Consider the following 26,240-nt stretch of genomic DNA (forward strand, 5'->3'; position numbering starts at 1 on the left):
ATCATTTGTTGCTCTGACTTCTAGCCCTCCATTGCATTTTTCCTATGCCATGGTCATCTTTTCAAGCCAAACTCATCACGTGCCGTACTTCTTTAATATCCAAAAATTAGAGAAGCCTGCCTTAAGTCACTGTAGCTGAATTGTGGCATACGAGTTTCCAATGATCTCGAAAAGTGATGTGTATCTCTTTCTGGTGCTGTTATTTGCTCGTTTTTCCCTAAGCACTATTGCGTTTTCTCTTGACCTACTTGAATTATATGTACCTTCACTGCATTCTGAAATATCTTTGTTTTGGACTGCTTCATGCTTTTACTCCAGGAAAAATAATTATCTGAATATCCAGTTTTGCTTTCATGTATTTCATGCTATTTTTGTTCCCCCCTCCTCCAGTGTTGACATCCTTGTCAGTAGAACCTTAAGGGTAATCTTAAATAAAATAGTTAAATAGCCTAGGCAAAGCTTGATCACGGCGTAAAAAGCTTTGCCGCTTTCAGTAAGGTTCTTGCAGTTTGGCGCACTGCACCCCGTCATAGTTGGAGGCTGCAGTCACTGCACACTATCAAAATGTATACAACTGGAGCGCACGTAAAAGGCGGGATCACACCGCAGCCGACCGCACCGGACGCGTACGATCACGATGGCAATCGAGAGGGTACTGGGGCTTGCGAGGAACCGGCATTGCGCCTGGAAAGTGGGCTCCTCCACTCCCAAATGGAACAATCGTCGTCAGCAGCATCACGTGACGGCCGCTTAGCGAATGGCGTCAAGAGCGGCGTGAGGAAAACAGTCGCGCAACTCTGCTCCCGGCGGGAGCATATACAGGAACACTAGTCTTTAAGAGTGAGACGCGACAGCGTGTCGCAGCGTTGCCGAGGTGTACACGGAACGCCATTGCCCGTTCGGCGCGACGCGTAGCCCATTGGACAATTTAAGGAAAGGACGCCTGTGTCACATATCTCGGCGGATACCTGAACCGGGCGGAAAGGGAAGGAAAATGAAATGAACAATTGCTTTTAAGGAAAGGAAATGAGGCTTGTCACATTTCTCGCTGGACATCCGGATCGCGCCGCAAGGGAACAAAAAATCGATCGATCAATCATTCAATCAATAAATGATCAATCAATCCATCAATCAATCAATCAATTCTTAACGCTGTCGCGTTAAAATCTCTTCCCTTACGGCGCGGCGCGGTTCAGGTGTCCACCGAGATGCGCCATTTTTCGCTCACGACCAAAGACATGACCGATGCCGACGACACCGACTTTTCTGCGACACGAGCTCGTTCGTTAACGCTGTCGCGTTAAAAAGTATTGACGCAGAGTCTCGTGGGAGCAGCGAGCGCCCACCCAGACTGGAGGAGAAGGAGGTAAACTTTATTAAAGAAGAGGTCTTAGGCGCGGGTGGGGTGACGTTCCCCTCCCCGCGGTGGGCTCCTCTTCTAGGCCGGACGCCAGGTGGCCGACAGACGATGTCGTTGAGCGACTTCTTCGGCCCGCTCCGTGTCTCGGAGTTGAACCTCCGGGTCCGAGCTGAGCAGCGCGGCCTCCCACTGCGATTGGGTAGAGAGCTGCAGACTGTTCGACGGCTTCTCTTGATTACATGAGTATAGGATGTGTGGTGTGTCTGCCTTATGGTGTCCACAGAGAGAATAGACGGGGCTAAACTGCTCTGAGAACCATATAGAGTACATGTATGGATTAAAGAAAGTGTCTGGAGCTGCCGCCAGCTGACTTGTTGTTACTGTAGAAGCTTGGGCAAGTTGGTGTGACATGGTTTTTTCAGCAGCGCAGGGGACAAAGGACGTGACAAGTGTCTGCGCATCAGCGCCGTGTCTGTGCACTTGTCACGTCCTTTGTCCCCTGCGCTGCTGAAAAAACCATGACTTGTGTTTTACTTAGAGATTTATGTGGTTCTGGGAAGATTTGTCTTTCTTGAAGTGGGTAGCAATTTCTTTGTAGGTCGTAACTCGTTCCTTGGCCGACCTGAGCTCGCGGTATCGCACCTCCCGGTTAACTACGCATACTCGGGCAAATTGGTGCGCCGCCTCGTTTTCAGGATGGCCCAAATGGGCGGGACCCAGATCATGCAATGTGATCTGGTGGGTATTGGAGATTTTTTTGTAATATTTTGATGGCTGCGGAGTGGGCCCTTCCTTTGGCAAAATTTCGAATTGCGGTTTTATAGAATCGCTGATACCCGCCGCGGTGGCTCAGTGGTTAGGCGCTCGGCTACTGATCCGGAGTTCCCGGGTTCGAACCCGACCGCAGCGGCTGCGTTTTTATGGAAGCAAAACGCCAAGGCGCCCCTGTGCTGTGCGATGTCAGTGCACGTTAAAGATCCCCAGGTGGTTGAAATTATTCCGGAGCCCTCCACTACGACACCTCTCCCTTCCTTTCTTCTTTAACTCTCTCCTTTATTCCTTCCCTTACGGCGCGGTTGAGGTGTCCAACGATATATGAGACAGATACTGTGCTATTTCCTTTCCCCAAAAAACCAATTATTATTATAGAGTCGCTGATGATTTATTTAGCAGTGGTGGAGGTAATGGCTAAAGCTATGGCAGCTTCTTCGGCCTCCTCCGGAAATTTTGTTTTATCGATTGTTTCCAATGCGAGGGGAGAACCTCGATGATCGACAACTGCTAGAGAAAAAGCTTCTCTGTCCGCATGTTCAGCCTCGTGCACATGCGCCGTGGCTTGAAAATCTTTCATGAAGTTTTTCTGCCCTAGCCTTTCTTCTGTCCGTATTGTAGTGTGGATGCATGTTTTCGGGCAGAGGATGGGCTATTAAGTGTTCGTGCACGTGTCTTGGAATTGGCAAGGTGTGTGCGCGAATTCCTTCATATTGTATTCCTGCCTTCTTTAGGATGAAACGTCCCGTTTCATTGCCTGATAGTCTTTCTTATTGTGCGGTGAGGTGTGCTTCCATCATTTCCGCTAAGGTGTTATAAATTCCTAACTGTAGTCGTGTTTCATTTGGCGTATGACGGGGGAGGTTGAGCGCAATTTTGTAGGATTGTCTAATTAGAGCATCGAGGTCGTCTCTTTCTGTGACTGTGAGGGTGACGTATGGTTTAGAGTAGATGACTCTGCTCAGAACGAAGGCTTGGATTAGTTTCCTGGTCTCGGCTTCTTTAACTCCTCCTCGCCTATTCGCGATGCGTCTGATGAGGAGGGAAAGATTGTTGACGGTGTTTCTCAGCTTTTTAATTAGTGTGTCGTTTTTTTTTTGTTTGACTGTATCAGCATTCTCAATATTCTGTGTTTCCACTTCTGTGATGGCTGCCCCTTCCACGTATATTTTGATCTCAGGCGCTTTATTTCTTTGACGCTTTGGGTGTAGGATGAGGACTTTGAATGGTCCGTGACCCGCCACGAACAGTGTCCGACTTCACCAAGGAGGCAATGGGTATCGAGCGCTCTCTGCAGGAACGAGGCGCCCACTACGGACGTCAGGCTACTGTAGCAGCCGCTTCCCAGTGCACGCCTACGTCGCTGCCCGCCGAGGATCTTCGGGAGCTTGTAAGAAGCCTTGTGCGCGAGGAACTGGCGAAACTTCGCTTTGAAGCTCAACAGGCCAGCGTCGCTGCCGTAACGGACGTGGTCCGCGAATAAATCCGACGAGTTGTGCAGCCGCCCCCAGCTCCACACCCGGCGCCCTCCGTTTGACGTACAGCGAGGTGCTACGAAGTCCCGGGCCAGCGATGCGAGCCTTTTCCCCCGTCTCTCCTGTGCCATACCTGCAGGAGCCAGTCGCAACTGTACCCTCCGTGCAGCAGGAGTTCAGGCCACCCGTGAGCAAAGCGCACGTTTCGCGTACGCCAAACAATCGGCCGCTCTGTTACCTCTGCGGGGAGCCCGGCCACATCCTCCGCCACTGCCCTTACCGCAGAATGGGTTTAAGGGGTTTTTCACCTGACGCACCTCGACCACGCTACGGTGAAAGACCACGGGATATCGAACAGTACTTGGCTGATAACGTGCAATATTCGACCTCGAAGCGACGCCAGTCCCGATCGCCATCCCCAAGGCGGTTCTCTTCGCCCGGCCGCCCGTCATCCTCTGGCCAGTTCAGAGGCACTTCCCCACGTCGGGAAAACTGAAGACGGCGTCCTCCGGCGGTAGGGCTGCCGCTACAGGACCGAGTCAAGAGCCTCCACCCGATGATTCGCCGCGACGCTCCGACCGACGACGACCTGAACCGACGACCTCGACGACGCGCACCGACCGACTGGTCTCCGCCGAAATGCCGGTATCCTACGACAACCACGACGTTACCGCACTCGTGGATACCGGCGCCGATTTTTCTGTAATGAGCAGACGGTTAGCCACGGCCTTCAGGAAGTTTCTGACCCCTTGGTCTGGGCCGCAGATCCGGACAGCTGGTGGCCACGTGGTAACTCCGATCGGTGTCTGCAATTCGCGAATCCAGATCCGCGGTGTTACTTTCCCTGGCTGCTTTGCTGTGTTACCCGAGTGCTCCAAAGACCTCATGCTCGGTTTGGATTTCCTTCAGGAGTACGGTGCCCTTATCAACCTCCAGGAGCTAATAGTGTCGTCGTTCACCCAAGGCACTGTCGACGACGATACCGAGCCACGCAGGGCTAAGTTATGCGTCTGTGACGACCACGTATTGATCCCGTTCAGAGCCAGCATGTTTTTTACCGTCGAGTGTGATAACAGCCCCAGCACTCGTGGCATCGCTGAAACCAACATCTCACTGCTTCTGGGTCGGTAAGTCTGTGTAGCTCGCGGAATTATTGAATTGAACTGTGGGCGAACCGAACTTTTAGTGACCAATTTTGGTTCTGAACCCCACTGTTTGAGTGGCAAAACAGCACAGCGTATTTCGAAGAACTTAGCGAATTCGCGGGACAGCACTCGCTGTCCCGCGAATTCTCAGAGAGCACGGTCTTTGAAGGACTGTTCTACAGCCCCGCCGCTTACACGTATGTACAGTTTATGCAATTAGTAACCAGAATACATGGTTTGCCTCTTAGTTGAACATTTGAGAACTTCTCTCATCCCGAAAGCTCTAAATCGCTGTAAGGTAAGGACAGCCCTAGTCTTCACCGTTTAAGACTTGATCTTTACGGAAGCTGTAAGAGCTCTAATATATAGGAGCGAGAAGCAGGCCATGCAGCCTAGCTATTTTGGCAGAGACTATACGTACCCTCGCGCCCCTTGGAGAGGAAAGAGAATCCCAAACGGACAAACTTCCAAGTCAAACTCGCTTGTTCCCCTTGGTTATAAGCTTTAATCGCAGCTTATGAAGACGTTTCCCTCCTCCACCCGCCGTGACGCCATAAGCGAAAGTGCGGAGCCACACGGGACCGCGCCGGCCGGCCACTACGTTTGCAAGACTTAACCGCGATCCGAGCGCTAACCGTTCCAACCTCACTTCTTCTTACTTGACCAAATTATACCTCCGAGACGAAGACGACGAAGCGCATACCGCGAGCTGGTGGCACGACCGCGCGCGGTCGGCCCTGCTCCGCTCGCTCCCTCGTCTGTGATGTCATCAGCGCGGGTTCTACACTGGCTCGCTCCCCCATTGGCCCGGCCCTGCGGCCGCGCCCATCCGGGCCGGAGGTTAGGCGCGAGGCACGTTCCGCCGAGCTCGGGCCAGAAAGGGCGGCTTCATCGGCCGGCCGGTCGCTGCGACATCGCTGCTCGAGTGCCCTGCCCCCCCCCCCCCCCCCCCCCCCCGGCCAGCTGTCCAGGGGTCCGCCTTCACGTCGCAAACCGGGCCTCCCTCAAACGCTCCTTGAGGCCAATGGAGTCCGCCCCGCGGTCGCAACGACGAAGCTGCGGAACAGGTGAGCGCTAAAGCACTAAAGTTTGCTTTTCACTTCTTCAGAACTGTCAGCAGTCTCATAAGGATCATGACGTCTGTTTACAGCGCAAAAATCGCATCCAGGCTCTAACAGTGTACAGCAAATCAAGGACTTCCTGCAGCTGTTATCACGCTGGGAAACGCATGCAAATCGTGCAGGATTCAAAAGTTTGTCCACAGCAGTTGGCTTTAAGGTCACACTTTCTACCACCCTCGAACTATTGGACTTCCCGAGTACACAGGGCTTTAACTATTTAATGACATCGCGCTTGAGCCAGGACCAATTGGAGAACTTTTTCGGTATCGTTAGGCAGTCCTGTGGATCTAACGATCACCCTAAACCAACCCAATTTTTTATTGTAGTGAATTGTCTTTCGTTTTACAATCTAGCGAGCGTAGTGAGATCAGGCAACGCCGACAGCAATGAGCCACTTAGTTCCTTGCTGGACGCATATGATGCCAACACTGCAGAGGAAGACATTGGCAAACTCATAGAGTCCGGCAATCTCTCATTGGCTGAAGGCGAACTACTCCAAATATCTCCAGATCACAGCGGTTATGTTACTGAAAACAGCGATGACCGGCTAATACACTACATGGCGGGTTATGTAGCGCGCAAGTTCACTGCACCTAGTGACTGTGTCGAATGCAAAAACTTGCTTCTACAGGCGCCAAATCAGGAAAGACAAGACAGTGAGTTTATTGCAATTTGTGACCAAGGAGGGTTGCTCTCCCCGTCCCGTGGGCTTTTTTTTTTGACGGTGAGAAGGCTGGAAAACCTTTACACAACTTTTTTTAGTCAGGAAAAGCTGTGCAGTAACAGCATAGTAGATGTTATGGTGCTGGGCAAATCTCAGATTTCATGTGGTGTAGAGTGCAGCCAGCATGCAGAAGCGCTCACTGCCAGCACTGTCATGTTTTATGTTTTGACAAGGCTGTATTTTTATGTTAAAGCAATCAATGAGTCGCGAGAAGCTCGCAGGAAAAAGAAGCTTCATGCTAAGATGGGCAAGTGTTCATAGTGGCGCGGCTAAATGTACTGTGCAAACAAGAAAACACGGCATTCCTTTGAGAAATTCAAGAATATGTTTCACACTGTGCATAGTTGGCGCGCTGCAATAAAGGAGTGCTTTATTTTATAAAAAGTTATTTTGCCTTGTCTTGCATTCATCAGCCTTTATACATCGGCGGCAATTGACCCTTCGTTTTGAAGAGAAAACAAATGCATGCATCGGAACAACAACTAAAACAGGGGCATGCATACCCCACTTAAAGTTATCGCATTCTCATATAGTTCGTGGTACACACAACGCTCTCTAAGTGAAGCGTTTTTTTTTATTCCAATTTCTTGTTGCCCCGTCCCTCTACTAAAACATTTCCGATAGCTCAAGCTGGAGTACGCTCGGCCACGTTTGCCGACAGCTTCGAGTTGGCCGCTGGATAACCCCGATGATCGATAGAATGTTTACCCCTCTCCCTTTACTCAGCCTTTCCTAAGGGCGGCGATAATACTGCTATGCACTAACGTTGAAATATGGGAGCCTTACCTGCAAAAGAGCACGATCAGCGTTGCGAAGCATTAACGGGCCGCTCGTCCGCACCACCGCGCTACCGGCTGCTGGCTACTACTACATCTAATTCTCTTGATTCGCCGATAATATCTGTGTGCAGCTTCACCTATTTGTAGGTCCTGTTTTAAAAGACAGAGCCTTGTTTATTTCTCCGACGATTCTATGCACAGCGCGCAGCCACGCCGCGGCGCGCCGCATTTCATACAGCCCATGCTCTGGTGGCGCCATCTGGTATCGTCGACACAAGTCGCCTCACCGGCGGCCGCTCCCTGAACCCACTACCCATATTCTAGATCACTGTAGCAGGGGTGCATCACGTGACCACTACACCAGTGATCACATGACTAGAAACCTAGACAGCTATCGCTGAATCTCGCAATACATAGTCGCAACCGTGCAGTGAGGTTTTTTATTTTATTTTTCAACTCTGTTTCATTGCAAGTGTTCATCACGGTGTCTGTTTATTCGTTCGCGTCGTGTAATCTGTAACTGCTGTCACACTCCTGTATGTCCTAGTGGCAGTCATTGAGCTGCGATGATCCTCTTCCAAACAGCTACCCAAGTCATGTAGTACAACACTTCCCTGCGCTAAGTGACTGGGAGAGAGCAGATTGCTTTAGCGTACAAATGCCTGTTAATGGTTACTGTACTGCGGTAACAGCTGGAAATAGCAAGTCACATGCCGGATGTATGGTGTGTACCCAGCTTATACAAGTTTGCACTCGATGATTAGCTTCTTTGTACAGTTACTGTAGAATTCGCGGACGCGGACTACACCACTGCAGCAGCCACACATCCACATTTTAAGTTGGCGTGGCTCCAGGACGAGAAACTTCACCAAAAACAAATGGCAGCTTTCCACTCCTGTTACCAGGGTCATTTCAGAGGTGATGAGTCTGAAGATCAAGCCACTGCACCGCCCACAACTGACGCTGATGACAGTTTGTTCAAAATAAAGAGGGCACGACCACATGACGCAATGAACGATGACTTTCGCCAGCGGATGAAGAACGAAGTAGGTGATTGTACAGCTTTTGAGTTGTAATCAAGGGTGAAAAAGTCATTTATGATGTAGAACCCTGAGTTGCCCTCATTTGCCTCTGCAGAGAGGCTGTTCAGCATGGCGAAGAACACCCGTTCTTCAAAGCAGGGCAAAATTTCCGATGGCCATTTTGAAGCTCAGTTGTTCTTGCAATAAAGAAATATGAAATGCTTGACAGCTGTAACCGGAGTACTTCTTTAACACAGAGTAAGACAGACAGGTGCTCCAGTTCAGGCTTGCTGCAATGCAATCAGCAGGCACGATTTTGCTACACGAATGCCCAGTGCACGTCGGGCACTAAGCTTTCAGCTTTGCACAGTACTCTTTCCTTCCGCTATCCTTCGCTCACTGTTGCGGCTATGTACACATTTTCCCTATTTCGCTGTTCACCTTGCAAAAATAACCTCATCGATGCTCCACGTTTCGACAATGCTATGAAACGAAATGCTGTTTTGATCAGTGGTTGTGCCGTTGCAAGCGGTGTGCTAGAGCGGCACTGTGAAGCAGATGACAACCACGACGCACGCGTGTGCCTGCAGAATAAGAGGGAGAGAGTTTCCAGCACCAATGACCCTGGAACCGGTGGAGCTGCAGTGCAGTGGGAGTTTTCTACCCGCGCCAATGCCAAATCTAAGCACCGCCAATCAGATGGCCCACTGAGGTTTCACCAGTGTGGTAAAGATCATGTCCCGTTATCAGCCAAACAGGCGCTCCTTTCTATGTTATTCCGTGGTCAGAAACCAAAGGTAATTTAAAAGTAATTGCTCTACTTTTATGAAGTAATTGTAACGTAATTAAATTACATTTATGAGATTTGTGAGGAAGTAATTGTCAATATAATCTGATAAAAAAATTCGTCATGTATGCCGCATTTGTTGAGCTACCATTACAGGGTATTATCCGCTAAGGTATGAGGACACTCGTGAAGGAAGAATGTTTTTTTTTTAATAAACATTAATTAGTAATATTAATAAAATAGTAAATATAAGTCAATTTACTATTTCTAATTTATAGGCATACCATGTTGATGTCATCAGTGAGTATATTTTATTTTTAATTTTTAAACATGATGTTTTACTTTGAAATGTGCTAAATTTGCCTCTAAGTCAACAGTGATAACACGGAAACGTACCATTGTTAGCCATATTGCTTCGGAATTTATGCGGGTCTATCACCTGTGCAGTGAACTCGAATAAAGAGCCTGTGATGAGTTTTCAGGCAGTTATCACAAGAAAATTAAACGCATACACAAAAACTGGCTTTTCACAAGCATGATCGTTCAGATAACAGGCTACAACATAAAAAATATTAGCGGATTTCGGTAATCCTTGTTCATTGGTCCCTTGATACATAATTAATGAGCGTACAAAGTTTGAAATTTTCATTGAGTGCAGCTCTATCCATATTGGAAAAACACAACAAAGAACTTCATTTCTAGAAAAACAAGATTTAAACAGATGCGTTATAGACACAAGCATGTTGCAGGTAACAATGTAGCCTGTAAATTTTGAACACCACAAGACCGAATCATAGTTTTTTTCGTAAAAGGTAGAGGTGTGTTTTTGGCTACAAAAAGTTTAAAAATTCATGCCATTTTTTAAGGCAGAGAGAAAGAAGTTCTCTCTCCCTCTTCAAAAAATGATAGTTTGCATTTTTATATTTTTGGTAACCTCAAACGCCCTTATAACTTTTGCCAAAAAAGTGCAAAATAGCATTTTTTTAGAAAACTGGCATTTCAGGAGTGTCCTCATACCTCAGGGAGAATAATGGTTATGAATTTGACTTCGAATTTGGTGCATATAGTTGCATTTTGAGTCAACACAGGGAAGAATCTCGGAAGGTAACTTGGAAGCATGTTTTTGCTTGTTGGCTTCATTAGTAAGTCATAACATGAATAAGTTTGCTTCTTTGCGAGGAGTTTGTAGTTCTGGCCTATGCAACTCTGATTTTTGCTGGGCTTCTTCGGTAGTTGAAGGTAATTTGGCTTGGGATTAGTTTTATAAAATGTCTTGCAATCAAGTATAGCCACTTTAATGCAACTTAGACCAAAGGCGAAATATTTCGTAATGCTTTATGCTTTTGGGACTCTAAAATCCACTAGGAAAGCCCTTTAATGCCAGATATTTGAACTGCCTGTATATGTTGGCAAGTTAAAGCTGCCTGTGCCCTTGGCAAGTGGAGGCGGTGCTGAGCAGATGTAATTTGCACCACAAAAACATTTGAATTCAGTAGTGGGCACCAAAAGGTAACGGCAACTTGGGAGTCAGATGAGATGCTTAAAAGGCTCTGACTTTGTAATTGCTATTAAATAACTTTAAAGGAAGGCCACAGAATTACTCTCCACAACTACACAAGATATGTCCCAACAGGATGTCGTAAAGGAAGGCGGAGCTATCTGAAGAAACCATTTTTTGCATTGTCACTTTGTTAACAGAGTACTGAACAGGTGGGTGTCTAAATGCAGTCTAAGTGTACCACGCGGCGTGCCAAGGATAAATGAGTAAAATGCAACAAATGCAAGGGACGTAAAAGATGCAAAAAGGAAGACGACGGACGTACGCGCGAGCCGCATGGCCTTCGCCTGGTGGACGCTCCTGGCTGGAGTAGTTGACCTCGGACTGCTGTTGGCCCTGCTCCCGTTAAGAAGCTACTCCGAATTAAACCCATTTTACATTTAGCGCAGGTGCCGGGTAATATCGTCTCGCCCTGGAACTCCGCAACCGAACGCTACCCCCTACCGCGATGCCTTCGGATGCAAACCACTAAACCGTACAAGTGAGCCCGGCCGCCGTCGTCTGTGCTGGTTCTCTCCGCCAGCAAGACCCCGCTATCTTCAGCGGCACGGACGACTATGATGTTGAGGATTGGCTCACATCGTATGAGCGAGTGAACGCATACAACAAGTGGGACGTGGAAACCAAACTGAACAATGTGATTTGCTATCTGACGGGCGTGGCGAATATGTATCGAAACCACGAGGCGGACGTTACAACATGATCCATTTTCAAAGCAAACTCCTCAGAGGTATTCGGCCTTCCGGCTGTCAGAAAACTCCGTGCCGAACAGCGCTTGCGTGCGCGGTCGCCGCAGGTAGGAGAGACCTTCACGAGTTACATCGAGGATGTTGTCGATCTGTGCAAGAGGGTGAACGCGCAGATGTCCGAAGCCGACAAGATCAGGCATACTCTCAAGGGCAATGATGACGATGCCTTTCATATGTTGTTTGCGCGAGACCTTCGCATCGTCGCGGAAGTCGTAACCCTGTGTCAGAGCTTCGACGTGTAGCGGCGCTGAAGATGAAGCTGGGAAAGCGACCTGAAACGCGCAACACAGAACGCTTTGGGCAACTGGCCTGGCCAGCGACGTCAACAGCCCGCTCCGCCGGCTCACCAGCTGTGGCTACCGGGACTTCAATAAATGTGGTCTTCCCACCACATCTGGTGACACTGGACGACAGCTTCGACGCACGCAACGCCGCTCCCACCGGCTCGGCGCTCCTGCCCGTTCTGTCCCTCCACTTGGCCTTGCCGCTGCACGCCCACTGTTCGCACCCGGCCTTCGGCAGTTTCTTTTCTCCTCGCCACCATGCATGCGCCTATCATCGCATCCGGTGAGCTTCTCCCGCCGTATCAACGCTCCTTCCTTCCTCGGGTGCCGGGCCTGCCCGCGTTTTATGCCAGGAACCCCGTTTTGTGGCTGGCGCTGCTGGACTCGCACTTTCATGTCAACAACGTGTCCAGCCAGCTGCTGCGCTATCAGCACGCCAGCCGCGAACTCCCACCCGGTCCCCTGGCACAGCTGCGGTTGCAGCCTCCTGGCCCCGACATATACGCCGATTTCAAGAAGAACCTGACGGGGTATTTTGGCTTGGAGCTCTCGCCGCCTCTTTGCGCTCATCTTCCCGACTCATAGGCTGCGGCTCCACTCGACCCACCACCTCTGGCCACATTCCCTACCCGAGCTGTTTCGGCTTTCCCCCCGCTCGCTCCTGCGTCGGCGCCCCTTCCCACACCGGTCTCTCCGCTATCGCCGCCACCGCATGTACCCCCACCCACGGTTCGGCAAGTGCCACGTGAGCGCGCGTCGGCCTCTTGCCCATCTTCACACCCAGCTGCCTCGTACTACATCCCGGTCTCTCCCAAGTTTGCTGCAACGGCCCCTACGGACGGCCATACACCTGCGAGCTCCCGTCCCTGGGCGCCTCCTGCCCAGCCCTGCTTCCCAGCTGCGGCACCTGACCTTGGGCCATCACCGGCAGCACCCTCGCTCGACCCGGGCCCAGACTCCCTTCTAGTCCCAAGTTCCCTGCTCCTTGAAGCCCAACCACAGTGAGCCCAACTGTCCTTCCTGTCGCGAGGCGCGCATGCAAGTCACACCGGAGCCTTGTCGCGCAAAACGCGCCACCCGAACCGCCTGCCACGGCTCCTTTCCCACTTGGTGCCTTCCCACGTGACTGTGCCTCTGTGACAGACGAGACGGCCACCGAAAGTGGTGGAATGCTTACGACGCATTACAGCGGGCTCCATCCACCACCTGCTATGGACTCGGCACTACCTCATCCTTCCGATTCCGATAGCTACGCCCCGGACTTGCGTCCTCTGCCCCAAGCCACATGTCCCAATGCCACAGTGAGTTCGTTTTTGCAGACAGCCGGTGCACCCCGTCGACCATTTCGACCACTTCCTACACGGCAGGCCAGGCCCCACGAAGCAGATCTCCAGCCCAGTGTCGTGCGCCATCGTTTTACCGTCGGCAGTGGGCGAGGCATCCCCTTCTCTTCTATTGCTGCGGTTTCCGCAAGCCATACGTTCGTCTCCACTCACGGGACCAGCGCACATCACATACCGTCCGTAAATCCCGCCCGCCCGATCAGCTACTTCTGCGGTTTGCCAGTTCATGTGGCGCGGCTGTGCCGTCGACGCATGAACGTCTCACGAACACCTCCTGAAGTTCCCGGTTACTGGTCCCAGCGTCAGTACCCACCTCCTGCTGAGCCGCCCCTAAGCCGTTCTCTGTCTCCTGAGCGCACTGCTTTATCTGGACGCCGTTCGCCTTCTCCACGTCGGCGCTCCATCTCTTCGATGGGACGGCGTCCCTCGACCCCTCAAGAGGAAAACTACGCGCCGCAGTTCCTGAGGCGAGAACTGGGCAGTCGTCGAAATTTCAAAGTCCTCGTTTGTCTGCCACTAATTTAATTGAAGTATTTGTAGAGGGCGTATCTGTGTTGGCGCTTGTCGACACCGATGCTGCGGTTTCTGTCATGGATGCAGCGCTTAGCCGCGCTCTTTGAGGAAAGTGAAGACGCCCCTTTCTAGCCTGTCGTTACGAACTGCAAGTGCGCACCTCATCCAGCCGTTAGCAGCGTGTGCTGCTCGAGTAGTCATAGAAGACATTTTATATTTGGTTGAGTTCATCTTTCTGCCCTCATGTTCGCATTCGATCATCTAGGGCTGGCACTTGCTATCGCTCCACGACGCGGTCATCGACTGTACTCGGGCTCAAGTAGCCCTCTCTACATTGCCGAATCCCGTGCCAGAGACTGAAATTTGTGGCGCTCCTGTTTCTGCCAAAGCTTTTGTCGCCGACATTACCGATTTTCCTGCGTGCTCTTCCGTGATTGTGCCCTCTGTCCTGTGCTTGTGTTCGCGATGTCAGTGTCATCTTCACGCCGTCTCCTACTTTTCTACGCCGCCATTGTCTGCCGCTGCCTTATGCCCTGCTCACTTTCTCCGCCGGCCTAACCGCACTATGGGTCTTCAACCCGTTTTCAAGCCCCTTCGCTTTGCGCCGCGGGGAATGCGTCGGCACCGTGAAGCTCTTTGATTCTGTTTTCAAACACCCCGACGCTGCCGCACAATCAGCGCCGGTCGCCATGGACGCTCTCAGCTCACCTACTCCTGCGTACGCCCCGTTGTTGACCCACCTACTCCTTCGCTCTATAGACGCCACTCTTCCTCCAACTCAGCGCACCCAGCTTCTTGCGCTTCTTGAGGAGTTTCGCTCCTCCTTCGTTTGCCACTAACGCGTTTTGGGGCGCACGTCGACTGCCGAGCATCGCATTGAAACCAGCGCCGATGCCCCTCTGCCACAGTGCCCATATCGTGTTTCCGCCACTGAGCGACGAGTTATTGAAGAACAGGTAGACACCATGCTTCGGAGCGGCGTTATTAAGCCTTCCACCAGCCCCTGGGCCTCCCCGGTTGCCCTAGTCAAGAAGAAGGATGGCTCCGTTGGATTTTGCGTCGATTGCCACCGCATTAATAATATCAAACGCAAGGACGTCTACCCTCTGTCTCGTATTTATGATGCTCTAGACTGTCTACAAGGCGCGGAGCTCTTTTCTTCTCTTGATTGGCCCTCTAGTTATTGGCGAGTGCCAATGGCAGCTGCAGATCGTGCCGAAACCGCGTTTGTGACCCCAGACGGCCTCTGCGAGTTTACCGTCATGTCTTTCGGCCTCTGTAACGCTCCTGCTACTTTCGAGCGAATGATGGATACCGTTTTGCGTGGCCTCAAGTGGAAGACGTGCCTGTGCTACCTGGACGATATCGTTACCTTTTCACCCGGCTTTCAAACGCATCTATGTCGCCTGAAGCACGCCTTGACATGCCACACAAACGCAGGCCTGCAGTTGAACTTAAAAAATGCAACTTTGCTGCCCGTGAACTGCCAATTTTAGGTCACGTTGTGTCGAAAGACGGTGCACGCCCTGACCACGCGAAACTTCGTGCCGTGACTGAATTTCCCAAACTTTCCACCAGTAAGGAACTTCCTTACTGTGCAGCTTCCACCAGTGCAGCTTCCTAGGGCTCTGCTCTTATTTTAGGCATTTCATTCGCAACTTTGCCTCAATTGCTGCCCCTTTGACTCAGCTACTCGGCATTGATTTATACGGGCCCCTCCCGTACACTGCTTCTGTCAAACGATGGATCATTATTGCCGTCGATCACCTCACGAGGTATGCTGAAACCGACGCGCTCTCTGCTGCCACGGCACAGGATGTGGCGTCCTTTCTTCTGCGTCGGTTCATCCTTCGCCACGGTGCCCCTCGAGAACTCCTAAGCGACAGAGGCCGTGTCTTCCTATCTGATGTCATCAAAGCACTGCTCCGTGAGTGCAATGTCATCCATCGGACTTCCACCGCTTACCACCCTCAGAACAACGGCCTCACTGAACGCTTTAACTGCACTCTGGGGGACATGCTGGCAATGTACGTCGGGTCGAACCACACGAACTGAGACCTTATTCTCCCGTATATTACGTTCGCGTACATTACTGCTACTCAGTCTACAGCAGCATTTTTTCTTTTTTTCCTCCTTTATGGCCGACACCCCTCCGTTCCCATTGATACTTTTCTGCCCTACCACCCTGACGCATCTGAGTGCACTACCATTTCCGAAGCACAAAGGCACAGCTAAGGCTGCCGCCAGACCGCCCGGTCACTCACGACAGCTACCCAGTCCCTTCAAAAAATCCGCCAAGATGAAGATCAACCTTCCCAGCATTTCTCGCCCGGCTCTCTTGTCTGGCTGTGGATACCTCCCCGTACTCCGGGTAACTACCGGAAACTGCTCGCTAAATATCAAGTGCCCTATCGCATCTTGTACCAAACATCTCCAGTCAGCTATATTGTTGAGCCCCTTACGTCGTCAACCGATCTCAGACGCCGCGGCCGTAAGGCTGTAAATATCTCGCGCCTCAAGAGATACTACGACCCCGCTGTCTTATCCGCGCCTTAAGTCGCCAGGATGGATCTTTTTCTGTTCGGGGGCCATTCTAAGGAAGACGACCGGCATACGCGCGAAACGCATGGCCATCGCAAGGTGCACGCTCCTGGCTGGACTAGCTGACCTCAGACTGCTGTTGGCCCTGCTCTAGTTTAGAAGCTTATCCGAATAAACCACCATCTTACACATGACAAAATCAAGAGCGAGCCATAAAAGCCAGCCAAAGTAAAGCGAAATTATTTGGCAAAAACTATCAAGCAACTGCGTGTGGCAAAAGGGAAAAACATAATCCTAAGAGCGTGGGAATGTTGTGCCATTTGCGCCAACCTGCGCTAACCTGCGCCATTTCATTAAACCTGCTGCGCGCTGGTACAAATCCATGATTTTTGATGAAATTGCGCCAATGCTGCACCAAAATGCCATTTCAGAAACCAAGAACTATGGCACATCCGAGGTGGCACAGGTAACCGCTGAAATACGCAGGCATCAGTCTGGTTTCTTCTCTCAATTTATGACGAGAAAGATGAACTACAGAATCCAAATCCGCCCCGTTTCACTTGTTAGTCTTTTACCGCCTACTGTGAGTATACGGCATCCATACATTTTGCACATCTGCCTCGACGACGCTGCCAACATTGTCCGAAACGAACACGAAAAGTGCATATTAAAAAAAAACGCTTTTGAAGAACCTTATGTAGTGCTTGCCCGACACCATCCCCTCTCCCACAGGGTAAATGTTTGCCCACGAGTAAGGTTTCGCACGTGTTACGGCTGATACCTCTATTACACCGGACCTCATTCATGCTCGCTGTAACCCCGGACCAGCACTAATTTTTCCTCAACTGCAAGGTTTCTGTGAAATCTGTTTGGCTTTCCTTTGTAGCTTTATGGCTGTGCTTGGGTGGATGCAGTGAGTAATTGCTTTGGTCTGTTAGCACAGGTAAAATACTTAATTGAAACTTTCGGGGTAGAAAGTCAGTTCGCTTAAATAGGAGTTCATATTGTATTACTTACAATGACGGGGCGGACATACCGCGACCACACTGTACGCTCATGATCTCGAGCTTGTGCCATGTGAGCTTGTGAATTATAAATTCACCATGGTGGCTCAGTGGTTAGCGTACCTTGCTACTGAACCGGGGTACCCGGGTTCAATCCTAGCCGTGGTCACTACATATTAGTGTATGCGAAACTCAAAGGCGCCCGTGAGTTGTGCGGTGTCATTGCACGCTAAGGAACCCCGGGTGGTCTAAATTACTCCGGAGCCATGCACTGCAGCGTCCCACATGGCCTATTCGTCTTCGGTATGTTAAACCCCAGAATTAACAACTTGAATTATAGTTTCAGTTCAAGAAAATCATCCGAACCTAGCCTCTTCATTAGAAATACGATATTGTTTTGTTCGTAGTAAAGCTCGAATCTCTTTGTGGGTGTGTTGCTAATCGTCCAACAGCAGAACACGTTTTTATTGCTCGGGAAATTGTATTTAAATGTTTTTCCGCCACTCAGTCCAAACTCATCCCCTATACTCCGTTATCATTGTTCTAAGGACTTGGTGTTGTACGCGTAACCTTTGAGATCTGTGCTCAAAAAACTGACGATGCACTGTTTAGTTTCGAAATCATCTGGTGGTGTCTACACCTGTTTTTCATTTTTTTTTGCCTCTTCCATCTTGTAAGAGCTCTGTTCTCAGTGAAATAATTTGTCGTTAGAACAATGCAATCTGTTGATACAGGCCAAATTCTCAGTCGTCAATGTCCCTTTAATAAAATATAATGAGAAGTAGTGAAGCGCGTGGTATATGCCGGACAATTGCGAGACTATGAGCGGACGAATATGGCGCTGTTGTTTGAGTCAAAGGCCATGCATGTGCGACAAAATGCTTCGTCACGAGAGGCACGGTCACATTGGGGTGCAGGAAATTACCTGTGTTATACGGTGTAGTTATGGTGGCTTTGGTGGCTACCATAGCAGGAGCACTCTATGCAGCCTCATAATGCTACGAAATCAAAGTGCCCGTGCTCATCCCGGAACAATCACTGTGACCCATGCTGTGACTGGTAGTGCCCTCTTTATTAATTGTGACTTTCCGTAACCGATCTCATTCCATCAGTGCAGGTTTGAGGGTGCAAGTTAAAATTGTGGCTGGAGAGTGAACTGTCGTCTGACACTTTTTAAATCTCGCAGGCATTATTTTAAGCTTGAATAAAAAAAGCGCTAAATTTAAACTGGACAAATCTGAAATGGTCATTTGTCAAATTTCTGTACAGCTTTCAGAAATAAAGTTTGGCACCAGCCTTAATGACACAAAGGTTAGCTAATTTATCTTTCTTGGGCATTTTGGTAAGTTAGGTGCATTGAAAAATATGCGGACCTGGACAAGACGACTGCATGCCTACAACGCTCCAGTATTGATTCAGATCTGCAGGCAGTGCGTTGTCGTTTTTTAAACATTGGCCTCATTTAGGTGAAACATCCTATATAGGTAATCGCATTTCTGCCTTATATCTCAGTTTGGGGCTCTTGCTACTAAACGCGACAAAGCAGCTCCTAATGGAATTTTCGCCTGTTACAAAGCCTGCTTCAAAATGTTCTTGGCCATCGCATTCAGCTTACGAAGTTCATTGCACCAGACCATCAGGGCGATGTCTGTCAGTTTTTCTGACTGTTCTTTTCAGCGCTTGCACCGTCTCTTCTATCCTTTACCCTCGTCTTTCTGTGCTACTTTACTACGTAAAGCGCTCGAGCACTTCATTATAACAAAACAAAACCCATGTAACGGAAGTGTTCCTGATCGCGCTGATAATGCGATGAAGGCAGCAACCTCCATTCTTTCCGCTTCGGCTCAGACGACACCACTACCCATAGAATTTTCATCGGCCAGAAAACAAGATATCCGAATTTCACCGCGTAAACCTTTGGACATAAGCGTTAACCGACATATTGCACGTAGTAGAGATTTTTGTGTACGTGAAAAACCTCCAATTCCCCCGATATTTCGGGATATGCGAGTTCGAGTTAACTATATATAGGTCTGTTTATTGTAATGACAGCTTCAAGGTGCAGATTTCGTAGTGATTGGGCAAATGGATGGGGCCAAAACTGCGAATTTTCAATTTGGATTAGGGTTGTTCCAAGTGGCGCACATTCGGTCTGACATGCAAAGGCTAGCTGTGCAATGTCTTGCGGAGAGGAGAGCAAAGCGGCGCATCGAATTTCCGCGGTCTTTCTGTTGTAGTGCGACAGTATTCTTATACTGCCAGACAAAAAACTGCTGAGCGCTACCTTAATATAATGGCCCTTCACGGTAAAAATCCCCAGAAGGGTTATTATAGTGACGTGCACATACGATGTATCACTCTATCGTTGTAGTTTGGTCCGAGGAATTCAAACATCAACGTCAAACATCAACATTGCAAGCGTCAACATTGCCGGAGTCACAGAATCAATTTTATGCAGAACAATAATTGAATGGAGTTGACCTCAATGTCCCTTTAAGCGCAGAAGGGAGGGTCTGTGAGAGTTTACGGTATGATTGTAAACGAATGTTTCTGCAGCGAACAATGTCATGACATGCCGCATCGATTCTGCTATGGTAACGTTCACATCAGGACATCCTGATTCAAGAGTGAGTGAAATCCGCTGCCGCAGCCCACATTCGAGCGGAGACCATCGGTACGAAACCAACTTCTTCCGACGGAAAAACTGGTCGCTCGCTGCAAGGCGGGACTGCACCAGACGATGCAGTGAATTTCTCCCTGTTTGCAAACAATATGACGTCAGGTGAGCGCGTAGTCGAATGGGCGCGCCGGCTTGGTTCTCAATACCGTCATTTTCGGTCCACTCTCTCTGCTGTGCGGAGTGTCGCGGAACTGTCCAACAATGTGTATTTTCTGCATTAGCGATATTTAGATAAGACGCAGCACTCCAGTACCCAGACCAGTATGCAATTTCCAGTTGAAAAAATTGCCTCAAGCTGAAAAAGTGACCCCAGCCATTTGCCACTGCGGGTGCGCCGGAGGGGTCTGGCAAACTGGTATACGCCTCCGGTGTGCTAAAAGCCTCTCTTATTGTGTACCTATATAACAGCCTGGCCCATAGAGTGCGCCGGCACTGAAATCCTACCAATGGCTTGAAATGTATAGGACCTTGCAGTGGTAGGGCAAGTTTGTAACAGGGCTATTTCAGACCTCGGCATCGAGTACTGGTTTCTAAAGGCCTTTCACAAAAGTGACTGTCGAACCCTACAAAGTGTGGGCGCTCGTGAGCTAAGACAGCAGCGTACGCATGAGTGCCATGCTTGGCTGGGCGATTGCCTCTGTCAGTTACGATCATTTCAATAGAAATGTTTGCCTCATATGATGACGTTCTGTTTGACAAACACGTGATATCGCGGCTAGAGTGTATACTATCCACGTTAATGTAATGGGGACAAAAAACGCGATACGCATCGGCAGAAGAATGTCTATGTGAAATAACGGGCTAAGTAAGCGCGGTTTATATCGGATCGCATAATTTTCATGCAGAGCGTACTAATGTTCAAGAATGCAGCCGAAAGGCAGCTGAAAGTGCTGCCTTTCGCAATAAAATTGCTGCGGCGCAACACTGAGCCCCTCTCCAGAAATGGTGTAGCTGTCGCAGCCTTGAACTTTGGATTCGGCATTGAAGCACTCCAGTTAACCGCAAGGGGCTTTAGTTAACCGCTTTCCAGCGTGCCGCCGAACGGGCGAAGCTGCACTTGTGTTACACCGACGCTCGCATGCGCACGAAGCATGGCATGTCAGCTAATAGCTTGATAGCTTGTGGTAAGCAAGAATTTGTGCGACGAGAAGGCTTCATGGTCAAGCACGAAGAACAAGTCTATGCTTGGTTTCCTCCTTTGCCGCGTATCAGAGGTTCTTAATCGTTGGTCTGTCTGTTTTCAAAAACATTGCCAGGAATCCGGGACAGCGGCCAGACAGTGCCACTAATCCTAGAGGCCTATAATGCTTCAATAGGACGCGATTCGGTTATTCTCTTTCTTTCTTACGCCACGGATGACGTCACCGCGCTGTTATTTAATGTCCAAAACCATGTGCCGCGTGGTGGCAGCCAAGGGAACCAGAAGCGCTGGTTCCTAATTCCTGCTAATGAGCATAGAAAGTGAAACGGGCGAAACACGTTGCGCCGTCAGCCGCCGTAGGGCCCCACTGTTGCGCTTGAGGCCGAAAAACGCAACTCGTGCTTCAGGCTCGTTTGCATAAACGTTCTAGCGGCGGCAACGGAAGGGGGGGGGGGGGGGTGTTCGCGGGAGGGGCCCTTGTCGGGACTTTACAGTATCATTTCATTTTGATTTACTTTTGTGTTCCGGGCTTTTCGCATCACCTTCTCTCTCTATTTAAAGGGGCGTGTGTTTCTTATTTATCAACACTTAGGAGGCTGTAGTTGGTCGAAAATAGCACTGCTGAATCACAGCATTTACTCGTATGTCATGGTATAGTGCGTGAGGCTAAGTCCTAGCGTACGCCACTTTGCTGACGATTGCGTTATGAGTTGGCAGTTAACCCCGCCGACGTGCTTACCCTATACCATGGCCGCTTGATAAGCAATGCTTTGCATCAGGCGGCCATGCCTATAAAAGCCTGCTTTGAGCAACTGAATGAGCCATGCCTGTTGTAAATAGAAATTAACAAAAAAACGCTTATCACATTTTGCACACTGTAACGTTGGCATTTCATGTTTTTGCAACTTCTGTTATGAGGCCAGTCATTCGTTTGCTAAGGTAATAATCAAAACTCGAGTCTGCGATACGCATGTGTTAGGTGGCACGCATGAAGACTTTCAGCAGCTACAGTGTCGACTTTATAAGCATGGAAAAATGCAGTACTGCCTTATGTAATGACAGCAAGAAATAATTGGGCCCCTGTAGTTGAGGAGTTTTCCGTAAGCTCAGTTGTTCTGCACTAAAGTTTTCACCCCTAATAGGCTTTTATTTTTTAGGCTACGAGGAGCTCCAGGAGGCTTTGAGTGCTTTGAAAGAACTTGCGCTGGAGTCTTATTTGAGCGCAGTCGGACACCGAAGGACCCCCCGCTTCAACCTTCCCTGTGCAGCTGTCACGCCTGTGGACTCGCGGAGTCTCCCGAAGACCAACAACAGCATAGAAGTATGGCAGTCTTATCGCTGCATGAACTCAAACACGAGCAGGCCCCGAAAGGGCTGCGTATGCGAATACTGCCAGGCGCCAGCAAGGCGCCCTGGAAATCTGCACGCTGCTCACGTCCTGATTTGCATATGAGATGCGACTTGCATTGCGCCACTTGATGAGTGGGCCTAGGAACTGCAGCCCTGTTAATGTGGGCAGTAAGTGTCGACCACGGAATAAATATTCTCTACTGCTGGTTCTTTGTGCTTGTTCTGGATTGAGGTATGCCTGGGTTTCTCTGGTCCAGCTGCTGGCTCACTAACACTACAGCTGCAATTTACAATAAACAGTTCCCGGAGAAGAATATTGTGCGATTTTAGCATGCCTCGGAGCCCACGGCGTTGCTTTGGCTCATAGAAATGCATCAACAAATCCGACAGCCTATACTGTTCATGATAAAGAATTAGCACGTGTCAGCCTCTGGTACGTGGGAAGGGCGACATGAGGCGCTGTAGTCACGCATGCGGACCAGTCCCTGGATTGCTATGTCGTTCTCATTACTGTAGCCGAGCGGAAGTCTGTAGACAAGAACCGTCCGCAAAGCGCTCTATCATGCATGTGACCTAGCACCCAGGGGCGGATTTATGGGTCACTGTTAGAGGAGGCTGTCCCGTTTGCTGCCATGCATTTCTTGGTCTCTTTTTTTTTGTCGAAAAATGGGGAAAATTTCTGGCCGGGGTGCGGAAAAAGACAGTGACTCCCCCGCCCTTGCGGGCAGCTCCTCAAAGAATAAATTTTTGCACCTGACCACCAATGGACCCCTTCCTCTAAAGCTGTGAAATGGGAACGGCTAAGGCTGCTATTCTGTACTAGAGTTCCTATACCAGCTATCACCACCACGTGTGCAGATATTACATCTGCGACCGTCAATAACTTTTCCTATTTCTCTGGCCTCATAAACCTGTGAATTACTCAATCCTTCGTAGTCTCTTTTGAAGCACCCACGTAGCAAAGCGCACAATCTTTATTTGAAAGGCGGGGACCGGACTTGGACAATCTTCCTCCTTGTGTGTAACAATTCTGTCGTCATACTGAAATCTCAGTACAGGTGGTGTACAGAAGCGGACATTCTGTACACCGTCAAGGGGCAAAAGTAAATCTATGCAGAACACGCATAGCGCCCGTAATAGTGCCTGTCATTCAGAACAGGCACTGGGCCAAATGATGCTAGGCATTATCCATGCAATGAAAATTTGCGTAAATTTGAATCCCTTGCAGTACCTGCAGTGCGGGTGCACAATTTCGTGCACCACAAAGTTCAACATCGGTAGTGCGCTACACTCAAAGTACAGACAGCAAAGGCGTTGCTGTCCGCGTTTGCAGTACCACTGGCTCGCTGCGGGCTGTCTATCAAATGGAATAGTCAATATCTATGACCACCTTCCAATACGAACATACAGGCTATAGGGAAGAAAAAGGTTATTAATTGATTTTGGATAACTAGGAGATTGATGGTGACAGTTTCCCTCTCACTTTCCATCCACTCGGTCCTAACATGCGTGCAGAAACAACAGATACGTATGCATAAAGAATGAAGACGTTGCGAAAAACGAGCTTTATTTGATACAATAACGCTTAGTGGAGATCGGTGCTTGCACTTTACTTCAGACGAGTGCACCTGGAAGTTCCCATTTATATTACAAACACCTTGCACATATATTCGTCTCGGGGGGCAGCGGTCACAGGTGCTGGCAGGTATGCCGGTGATCTTACCAAATTACCTAATGTGTATGTTGCCTATAGGCAGGCAGCATCTGGCGAACGAACGCCTGGGAGTGGTGTAGAAATCACTGGTGTCGTGCGTTTCTGCACGGCAGCCAGCACCATTGCTCCTACAAGGTTGTGCATGCGAAGCGCTCAATCAGTGCCACCTTCTAGTCAGCATTGAGCAGGCGTGAAAATGGGCGACATATTTCTTAGATTGTTTCTATCAGCCCGATCAGTCCACATGTGAACGCCGAAGGCGAAGATTGGAGTAACTAAAATAGTTGCAAAGCTTATAGACCGCAGTCGTCTCTTGGTGCACAAATGCGCCAATAATCTACATAGATGAATTCCTTATGGCCAAGGGTACTGAAACTCCGCATGCCCTACTGCATTTCACAGCTGTCGGCAGTCAAAAAGATGTCATGTAGTTTTTGCTGTGGACGACACATTAGCAGGCCCCGGCTTCTTCACCGCTTCTGGGGATGAGTGATATTGCTTCCTTACTAGTAGACATTTCTGGACTTCCATCTGAAACCTGTAAAATCCAGGAAGTTGACTGATTCTCAGCAGAACTTAAAAAAGAAAGCTCAATAGACTAGGCGCATTATACTATAATTTGGGTAAGAATGTCGCAGAGACACCACTGAGAAGCTACGACTGTAAAGGAAAAACAACAAAGAAATAACCGCATGAAAATGGCATAGGTTTGGATATCATAATCATGGTGAGCGAGTTGGAACTCGCAAGCGGATCGTGATCTGAGTCATGAGTGAGTTCGGACTCTCATTCAGAGATTGGTCCGAGTTGTGAACGATTCTGAACTCGCATTCCGAGTCATGTGTCCGGGCTCAGACTCAGATCATGGTCTGTGTTTTCTCGACGATGGTGTGCATTTAATTCTTTTTTCTCCTCGCTTGCTGACAGTGGAGGGGAGGAACAATTTGCTGCCTCGGCCAAGGAGGCTTGAGGGCGAGGCACCTGTGGGCGACCGAAGAAGAGGATTCTACGGAAGCAATGAAAACGGCGTTTTTGTCCTTTTCCGGCGTTTTTGACCCTCTCCCTTTGCTAGTTTACTCGGGTGCAGGTGCGGTAATTAGCCATGTGGGGATGTGTTGGAACCTTTGACTGAGTTCCACCATGTCACTGCGTGGGGGTGGTCCCTTGTCGCGTGTCTCAGACTGAAGGTTTATTTGCGCAACGAGATGTTGCGAAGAAAGCCAAGGAAAAAGCTGTACAAGCAACTTGAGATGTTCAATCTTGAGAGGTTGGCTCGGGGGCATGCCACTTGGGCGCTTCTATTAAGCCCATGTGTGTCTTGAGTCGAAACCACTGAGTGAGCCCAATTGAGTCGCGAGTTGATATGAGTGAGCTCAGATGGGTTGTGAGTCGAAGTGAGTTGTGAATTGTAATGAGCGGCTGACTCTAAATTAATCGTGAGTTGGAGTGAGTACAAATGAGTTGTGAGCCTAAATGAGCTCGATTTCTTGACTTGGGCCTGTGTGAATCTCCGTTTGAGTGTGTCCATAGGTTGAGCAAACTTTTGTGAGTGAGTCTAAGTAGGCACTTGCGATTTTGTCGAGGTATCTCGCATGGGAGGTACGCGAAGATGATGCGTGTTAATCAGCACGCAAGTTCTGTCGTACTTCACATTGTTTTTTTTAGCCAAACACGGGTTCAATTCTAGCCGTGGCAGTTGCATTTCGATGGAGGCGACATCGTAGAGGCCCGTGCACTGTGCGATGTCAGTGCATGTTAAAGAACCGCAGGTGCATAGTTGAAATTATCGAGAGCCCTTTACTACGGTGGCTCTCATAGCCTGAGTCGCTCTGGGACGTTAAACGCCGTACGCCACAGACCGTAAACCAAACAAAAGCAGCTCGCTTTCGGCTTCTCACTTCGGCGTCTCCGTTTACTGGATTGTTACGATAAAAAAAAGCTCGCTCAGGCTCTGCTGTGACCTGGTGTGACTAGTCAAGATATGAGCAATGGCAGTAAATACTACTATAACCCCAGCAAATTTTCTCTCGTATGAACTTTGTATCTCTCGTACTCGAAAACATCCAAAATTTACACAACAGTCAGACGGACCTATAGACAAGCTGCACAAACGAATTTCGTGAGTATATTTGCATGAATCTCAGTATTTCACTCAACCGTACTTCACAGCTTACAACCC

General features: G+C 49.4%; 2 protein-coding genes across 2 annotated transcripts in view; one reads left to right on the plus strand and one right to left on the minus strand.

The window, feature by feature from the left end:
• LOC144115296 (uncharacterized) overlaps window positions 1-26,240 on the plus strand; it is a 396,380-nt gene that overhangs the window by 191,549 nt on the left and 178,591 nt on the right. The gene's annotated exons all lie outside the window — the stretch shown is intronic.
• Window positions 24,456-26,240, minus strand: part of LOC144119559 (sodium-coupled monocarboxylate transporter 1-like) — an 82,910-nt gene continuing 81,125 nt past the window's right edge. Inside the window, exon 9 of the mRNA XM_077652143.1 lies at window positions 24,456-24,599. Within this exon, the coding sequence (XP_077508269.1) occupies window positions 24,513-24,599 (87 nt within the window). The 3' untranslated portion in view covers window positions 24,456-24,512. The remainder of the gene's footprint in view (window positions 24,600-26,240) is intronic.

The sequence above is a fragment of the Amblyomma americanum genome, chromosome 1, assembly GCF_052857255.1.
Source record: "Amblyomma americanum isolate KBUSLIRL-KWMA chromosome 1, ASM5285725v1, whole genome shotgun sequence".
In the NCBI taxonomy this organism is placed as follows: domain Eukaryota; kingdom Metazoa; phylum Arthropoda; class Arachnida; order Ixodida; family Ixodidae; genus Amblyomma; species Amblyomma americanum.